At 44.3% G+C, this 9,075-nt stretch overlaps 1 protein-coding gene across 1 annotated transcript; it reads right to left on the reverse strand.

Moving 5' to 3' along the window:
- Positions 1 to 3,350: 3,350 nt before the first annotated feature.
- si:dkeyp-72h1.1 (uncharacterized protein LOC799956 homolog) lies at positions 3,351 to 7,311 on the reverse strand. The gene is made up of 4 exons (XM_041958998.1): positions 7,154 to 7,311; positions 4,431 to 4,539; positions 4,043 to 4,199; positions 3,351 to 3,934 (listed from the first exon to the last, which is right to left on the reverse strand). Exons 2-4 carry the CDS (start codon positions 4,485 to 4,487, stop codon positions 3,867 to 3,869), a joined length of 282 nt encoding a protein of 93 aa, XP_041814932.1. The 5' UTR covers positions 4,488 to 4,539; positions 7,154 to 7,311; the 3' UTR covers positions 3,351 to 3,866.
- Positions 7,312 to 9,075: the final 1,764 nt, after the last annotated feature.

Consider the following 9,075-nt stretch of genomic DNA (forward strand, 5'->3'; position numbering starts at 1 on the left):
GTGAGAACGTCAGCCGTCCATGTTCAGAGACTCGATGATGAACTGCGTGTCATCAACAAAGTTTGCCACAGTTTCTTCTGTCTTCAGGTCTGGATTGTCTCCAGTAGACTAATAACTCTGACCTCGCTGACCGTTTGTCCAAAGGCAGCAGTAAAGCTGTTCACAACTACTCAATGAGCCTTACTGAACTTTTTACTTTCGGTTTCACAACAGAAAGCGGTCGACCCTCCGTGTTTCCGTCTGTCGGTATGTTTTGTTCCTCAAACCAGATTTACTGTTTCGCACAAGGTGAAGAAGCGTCTGCAGCTTCGGAGCAGACTGTGTGTAAAATTACCTACATGTGAGAAAACACCGTCACCGTCTTTTTCCAGAGCTTTCAAATGCATTTCACAGTCTTCACATCCAAAGCCAGAGAGTGTCTTTGAGCAGGGGCGGGACGGACCGTCTGTCCGGACACACTGCAGCCTTTTATCACCTGAGTTTTATACCAGCTGCAGGTCACAGTACGACACCTGAACCATCTCCATGACCTTGAATCAGACTCGTTGAGGATGACTGAGAGATGTGGTTGATGGTTCTGGAAAAAGCTCAGATTTGGACATTGAGTTGAGATTATTTTGGGTCAGTAACGGACTTCCACGCTGGTCAGACTGTTTTTGACCTTCAGATTTCTTGTAAAAATCTTCCTCTATGAAATGCCGATAGCGCCCTTTACATTCCGTTTCCATCCCAGCTTTAGAAAGTGCTCTATAAATAAAGTATTTACAGTTTTATCTTGTGGGGGCCACCTGCTCAGCAAAGGGGGGGGGGCATTAAATGAATTACCTGTGTAGAGTGTGTGTAGGTGTGTGTTTGTGTGTGTCAGTCCTGCTGACTGTGCTGTAGTCGCTGAACTTTGTCTTTTACTTCCTTCATGTGTTCGAGCAGCCGGGGGGGCGTGGGGGGGTGTGGACGGCGCTCCGCAGACGTCAGGACGATTGTTCGCCGTCTCCCTCTTAGTCAGATTGTTTCTTTGATGTTCGTCCAGAACAAAGATCGGTCGAGTATGTGGTTAGCTTATCTTAGCACAAAGACTGGAAGCAGGGGGAAACTGTTAGCCTAGCTCCATCTAAAGAGGAAAAAACGCCTTCCAGCAATGAAATGTAAACGTCTGTAGAAAATCTGCTGAGAAGTGAACTTTTCTCTGCTTTGAAAAAGGAACATTTGTTATGAATGATCTTATTCCATTTTAAGACTTTGGACATGCAGCTTTCAGTCACTGCGTCCAGGCTAACATATAGCTCCAATGCTAACTGCTAAAACCACAATGTCTCCTGTTTACATCTGTTTCCACTCCGCTCACTAAAGAACACACAACATATAAATCAGACAGACTGTTTTTGGAAGGTTCATTTTTCTTTCTCTTGTGATGGGGCTAGGCTAACAGTTTCCCTCTGCTTCTAGTATTTTTGCTAAGCTAGGCTAAACACGCCCCGGACCTGGATGTCTGTACTGGACAGATGAAAGTGAACATGTGACTCTGGAGAAGACGCAGAACAAGAGGATGTCTCTCAACTGTTACTGTAAAGTGTTTGGCTGGAGAAACAGGATATTTCAGACTTTTATTTTGAAAGTGCATGTTTCCTGTGGCTTGAGGCAGGTGAGAGTTTGAGGCTAGTTCACCAAATGTGCACTTTTTCATTTGACAAACACCTTGTAAAAACAGGTGGAGCTGAGTTTCTTTCGGGTTTTATGGTGTGTTCGTGCTCTGCAGCCATTGAGAATGTATCGATTCGTCACCTGCCCACAACTCAAACCTGATTGGCCATTGCTGTGATGATGTAACTGCTGCTGCTACAGGTGACTGGCCATTTATGCTCCTTGCATTTTGTTTTTCTTTTGTTGCAGTGCATGCAACCGTGAAGCAGACAAGCTGTAGAAACAGGCTGAATAGACGAATCAAACCAAACTGTTGTTCATATTTATTCTGTTTGGCTCCTGTTGAAAAAACCTTTTTTATGCATCGATCATGTGAAGGTCCTGCAGTCGACCGCTGTGTTTCTAATGGAGTATAACCTTCCTTATTTATTTTAGTTCAAATGATTTACAGACATCTGGGCTCTCATGTGTTCATCATCAGCTGGATTTCTTTGTATCACCATGTCATTTGTAATAAACTGATTTCATGCACTCTACGTTGTAACGTCTCATATTTCACACACGTGTCTTTTTACACAGTCACAGTCTATTTTCTTTTCATAACAGCACCTATAAAAGCACAACAAGAAGAGCTGACAGGAAAGAGTGACACAGGGTTTGATCCAGCAGGGGGCGGTGTTAGCTCAGTCAGCAGGTGAGTGTGAGGCGTGCAGGTAAACACAGAGGAGGCTCACAGAGGAGCCGTGCAGGTGAGCAGATCAACAGTCAGTCATTTACCTGTCTAACAGATCTGGACTCTCGCTGCCTCTCAGTTGAAGGATTTGGAGAACAATGAGCAGACGGCCCCTGAAATAATGAAGTAAAATCCTTTTCACAGTTATTTAAAACATGAAAGTAAACCTCTCCTGCTGTGATACACGATCGAACTGCTCTGTAACAAGTCACATGTTTAATTATCATGACTGTTAATGTTCCCTCAGTCCCCTCTGAAGGACCAATAAACAGCCAGTAAACAGCTGGTTCCTCGACCTGAATCCAGCGCCCCCTCAGTATCGTCTGGAAGGCTCGGAACAACTCTGCCCCCTCCAACCGGACAGAGAACAAGCATTCATCATATCTGATGTTTTCAGGTTAATACTTTTATTTTAGGTGTCTAGTGAAGTAACTTTACACACTTTCTTCTTAAAAAAAACATCATTTTTCTCATATTGTACATTGTGGCAGCAACTCTACTATATCCATTCATCCATTATCTATACACCGCTGAATCCTTTGCAGGGTCACGGGGGGGCTGGAGCCTATCCCAGCCGTCTCTCGGGCGAACACAGAAAGACCTGGCGGGATTGAACCGGGGACCTTCTAGCTGTGAGGCGACGCTGCTAACCACCGAGCCACCGTGCAGCCCACTCTACTATATATATATATATATATATATATATATATATATATATATATATATATAAAATGTACATATATAGTCATTTGCTTGATGCTGCCTGTAACACCAAAAGTCCTCAGCTGGGGATTAATAAAGTTCATCTTATCTTATCACACACACACACACATACACCACGGGCATCTGTATAACTATGAAGCTAACGCTAGCTGAGCTAGCACTGCAGTAATGTTATAAATCAACATGAAAAGATGGTTACCTGCATCCTCCCTTCTACTCTGATCATTTAGTTATTGAGCTTCAGAACACAAGGTAATCAATAAAAAGACCAATAACAGGATTTATTGTTCATTAACAGCCACAAAACCTCTGAAAATGTTCACCTGCAGACAAAAACACAAGAAATCTGGATGTCTGACAAATATGAGTACATGTGTAAAATATGAATGTTGGTTTCTGACGTATTTTATAACGTATGGAAACTTATTTACACATAACAGCATGAATGTGGAGGAAACAGCTGTTTAATGAACACTGAACACTCATCAGCTGATGCTTCAGTTTGATCACACATGTTTTTATAGTTGTTATTGATATTCAGATTTTTAATATTCGTTTATTTTTCTGCTGATTGCTGTCCCATAATCCTCTGGGGTCCATCGACCTTCCAGATTTATTTTCTCGTTGGGATCTTCTTGTCTTTTATTCGCTCATTCTGTCCTGCTCAGACTCCGCCCCCTGGCCTAGAGGTGGGGCTACAGTTGAGCTGGCCCCGCCCCCTCCGTTAGCACAGAGACCTTCACACTGATTGGCTGAGAGTAAAGAAGCCACGTCAGTCAGAGGGTTTGTACTCTGTCCGTACTCTGACGTGTTTCTGAGGCCCCTCCTCCACAGGTGAACCTGAAAAAAAGCACCTGATGATGTCACTCACATGATTATTACTGATCAATAAAACTGTGACAATAAGTTGTAATGTCAATCACTGTTCCTTTGATGTGATGACTTCACCTGTCACCTGGGCGTGTCCCTCTCTGACATCACTGCTGACATCATCAGGAGGCCAGCGCAGCTCTCCACTCTCCACCTCTCCTCCATCGGTCGGCTCCACGACGATGGACGGGAGACGCCTGGAAAGTTTTGGAAAACGCTCCGCAGAGTCTGACACCTGGAAAAGAAGAACGACCAATCGGACAGCTTGTTGCTGATGTCAGATGGACTCACCTGTTGGAGTACCTGAGCTCACTCTCATGAACTGATTGGCTGAAGGACGTATTTAAAGGGACAGTCCAACCTAAATCTTTACAGCTATGAGCCAGTTATTGTGTGTGTGTGTGTGTGCGTGTGTGTGTGTGTGTGTGTGTGTGCGTGTGTGTGTGTGAGTGTGTTTGAGTCTCACCTGGAATGCCATCGGGTCCTCTTCAGAAGCTCCACCTACCACGTCACATGTGTTCATCACCTCCGTCACCTCGGCCAATCACAGCACAGAGACAGCCGGAGACAGGAAGCTAGGAGAAGACAAGATAAACAGATGGAAATGATGGAAACATGTCTCAGAATTTTAACATCACTCTTGTACTATCACATACTTCCCATAATGCACCTGGATAGTGTCCTCCAATAGCTCCTCCAACTCCACACCTCCAGTTAGTAACACAGACTACCTCAGACACCTGCAGCCTGGCATCACTATGACATCACTATGATGTCATCTGAACAGCTGTCCATCCAGTAAGGTCTCGTGACTCGTGACTCTGACAGACTTCAGACTGTGTTTCATGGAGCCTCTGACCTCTGGTACTACAGTGTGGACCCAAACCAGGACTAAAGGCAGCGTGAGGTCACTTCCTGCTTCACAGAGCTGTAGTGAACTGATTTGATCCGACCAGCTGCTCAGACTGATGGCCGAGTCAAATCCATGGAAATTAGCTCCATCTGCCCCAGAGCATGCTGGGATACATGAGATCACCCACTGACCATTGGGACACAGCCCTCAGTGCTGACTGTCAGGTACGATGACTCATCATCATGGAGCCGTTCAGACTGCCACAAAGGCTCGACAAGGTTTTAGCAGGTTTTCAGGAGTTCTTAATACACTTCCAGGGTTTCCCAAAAAGGGTTAAGTTGTTCTTTAGGGGTCTTGAAGAGGTTTTCAGGTGTTCCTCACAGAGTTTCAGCACTTCCTAAAAAGTTTACCTCTTGGAAAATTCCAGCATTCTTGCCAGAATATCTGGAAGAGAAGGATTTAGGGATCCTTTCAGGGTTCTTGTCAGACTCTCAGGAGGCTTTAGGGGGTCCTTGGGAAGTTTTCAGAGATTACAGACAGAGTTTAAGAGGGTGAGGATATAGAGATTCTGAGCAGGTTCCTTAGACAGTTTCAGCTGCTTGTAAAGGTTTAGTTCTTGAAACGTTCCATTGACAGAGTTCCATGGCCTCCTAAGAAGGTTTCACTTGTTGTCAGGATTCCTGGGTTCTCAAAAGACTTCTAAGGTTCTTGAGAGAGTTTAAGAGGGTACAGGGGTTCTTGACTACTAATACTTTCAAGGTTGATTAAAAGGACTCGGGTGTTCTAGAGAGGGTCCTGAGGAGTCCTTAGGAGGTTTTCAGGGGTTCCACACAGATTTTTCAGCAGTGCTTGAGATGTTCTTGAGAGATCCTATTACTTCTTTAAATGGTTTCAAGGTTTCTGGACATAGTTATAGGGTTGCTTAAACAGGGTTTTAAATATAAAGAGGGACTCTGTGGTTCTCTGGTGCTTTCAGTGGCTCAGAGGTCCAGACAGTGTTCCAGGGTTCTTCACTGGGCTTCAGTTTTTCATGTTTGTTGATGGGGTTTTGGGTTTCCTAAGAAGGTTTCTGGGGTTCTACAGGGTTCATTAGAGGGCTTTAATGGATTCCTCGGGACATTTTCAATGAGTTCCAGCAGTCCGTCAGAGGCTGTAGTTCTTCAAAGCTTCCAGGAGTTTCTGAAAGTCTTTTAGGTCTTCGTCTTTCTTTTCTGCAGCGGTTTTTACCAGGAGTCACATTCAGGTTGTGGTTTGATGGTGATGATGATGAGAAATGAGAAAGGCCAAGTTAGACAGGTGGATCCTGGATTATTTAACATGATTAACAAGCTGTTCTTTCCACCGGACGAACGAACCCTGAACGCAGCACAGCTGACAGACGAGCAGCCGTTTAGTTCAGGAACTTATTGACTTCCTGTTTTCAGCCACAAACTTCTGCTTTACTTCACAGGCAGAAACATTTCAAACATGAATAATCTTCCAGTAACTGAACCTAAAAGTTCTGCACATTCATAATAAACTGATCACCAATCAGATGAAAGAACCAATCGGATGAGACTGACCTGCTGATGATGACTGCTTTTATTTTCTTATTCATATCGCTGCCGATAATATTCACACTGTGATACACACACTGTGATACACACACAGTGTAATACACACAGTGTAATACACACACTGTGATACACACACAGTGATACACACACTGTGATACACACAGTGTAATACACACACTGTGATACACACACTGTGATACACACACAGTGTAACACACACACTGTAATACACACAGTGTAATACACACAGTGTAACACACACACACTGTAATACACACACTGTAATACACACACTGTAATACACACAGTGTAATACACACAGTGTGATACACACACTGTAATACACACAGTGTAATACACACACTGTGATACACACACTGTAATACACACACAGTGTAATACACACAGTGTGATACACATCGTGTAATACACAAACTGTAATACACACACTGTAATACACACACACTGTAATACACACACAGTGTAATACACACACTGTAATACACAAACACTGTAATACACACACTGTGTAATACACACAGTGTGATACACACACACTGTAATACACACACAGTGTAATACACACACAGTGTAATACACACACAGTGTGATACACACACTGTGTAATACACACACTGGATGTGAAATGGTCACGTGATATTTTAATGGAGGAATAAAGTCGATCGTCTCATCAGTCAATCAGTCAGCAGGGTTTTAATGAACTAATTCAAAAAACAGAAACAAACAACATCAAAGTAAAGAGAAGAAGAGTTGACCCACCTGACGAAGACAAGGATGATGATGATGATGATGATGATGATGTAGTAAACAACAATAATGTCTTAACGTTAATCCTCAGAGGTGTGAAGCTTGTTTTTGGTCAGAAAGACGACTGACTGCTGTTCAGTTCCTCTCCATTCAAATTCAGCCGTCTCTTCCTGTGTGTGTGTGTGTGTGTGTGTGTGTGTGTGTGTGTGCGTTTGCATGCGTGTGTGTGTGAGTGGCTGGCACACGTGTGTGTGTGTGTGTATGTGTGTGCGTTTGCATGCGTGTGTGTGTGTGTGAGTGGCTGGCACACGTGTGTGTGTGTGTGTGTATGTGTGTGCGTTTGCATGCGTGCGTGTGTGTGAGTGGCACGCATGTGTGTGTGTGTTCGGATTTGCATGTTGTCCTGATTTGACTCTGTCTTGTGTGATTTGTCCTGTCCTGTCCTGTCCTGTCCTGTCCTGTCCTGTACTATACTGTGGCTGCTCTCCATGCTGTATTCTGTGTACAGCATTCTGTGTACACACAGTATTCTGTGTACATGTACACAGAATACAGCCCCAGTATTCTGGCTGCCATATTTTTCTTTTTTCTTTTTTAATTGCAGCAGTTTTTGTTCATATTTGTTTCATGTTTTTTTTACCTGTTCTCTTTGTTTAATGTGTGTATGTGTGTATGTGTGTATGTGTGAATGTGTGTATGTGTGTATGTGTGTATGTGTGAATGTGTGAATGTGTGTATGTGTGTATGTGTGAATGTGTGAATGTGTGAATGTGTGTATTGGATGCTGTATATGGACACAGAGACAATAATATACATGATAGAAATAGTCTCGAGCAGGTCAGATTACATCTTTAAAGGTTCAGCAAAGTATATTAGATCATGTATTTCATCTTATTTAATGTATATTATAACATCATGTCTGAACAGAAACGTTGTTTTGATGAACCTGCAGAGAATTATCGGCTGAATTCGTCTCATGGCTCCTGTCGGGCAGGACAGGTGAGACAGGTGGAGTGGACAGGTGAGACAGGTGGAGTGGACAGGTGAGACAGCTGGGCTGATGTCGGGCAGTGGACAGGTGAGACAGGTGGAGTGGACAGGTGAGACAGGTGGGCCGATGTCGGGCAGTGGACAGGTGAGACAGGTGGAGTGGACAGGTGAGACAGCTGGGCTGATGTCGGGCAGTGGACAGGTGAGACAGGTGGAGTGGACAGGTGAGACAGCTGGGCTGATGTCGGGCAGTGGACACTTTACTCCCGCTCTCTGACGGCGGGGGCACCGCCCCCTCACTACATGAGCCATGACCTTTGACCTGATCAGCCCCCTCCATCTATATTTGATCACAGCTGCATCAAATATTAACAGCTGACGATTGATCGAGTTACAGACACACACACACACACACACACACACAGGTCAGAGGTCAGAACTCAGCCCCACTCTCAGGCTCAGCTCACTTCTGATTGGCTACAGGCTCTGTGATGTCATCAGGGGGCCGTGTTCAGCCCCCTCCAGCACAGCGTGTCTTGTTGAGCACCTCGTTGTGTTGCCAGCTCAGTTCAAGACTGTGAACTCTGAACGAGAACTGAGTGAACTGAACTTTGTGAAACTGAGTCGAGGAGGAAGGAGGAGGAGAAACGCTGGACACAGTACACAGAAACATGTCTGAAGTCATGGGGGGGCCAAATCACTTCAATATAACCTGCAGGACATTTATCTGTTCGACGAATCACAAAGCTGCACAGCTTGTGAAGGAAAGGACAAAGACCAGAACACAGAAGATCCCTGAATGATACAGATACAGTTTATAGCTCCATCAGAGGCGTGCCGACTCTGGAGTTACGTTATATTTACATCTCACACCATGTGTTTGTGCATCATGTGTGTAAATCAGCCACATGTCATAATGAAGTAAATGATGTTCGTCCACTGGT

Source organism: Chelmon rostratus, chromosome 18 (assembly GCF_017976325.1).
Source record: "Chelmon rostratus isolate fCheRos1 chromosome 18, fCheRos1.pri, whole genome shotgun sequence".
NCBI classification, from domain to species: Eukaryota; Metazoa; Chordata; class Actinopteri; order Chaetodontiformes; family Chaetodontidae; genus Chelmon; species Chelmon rostratus.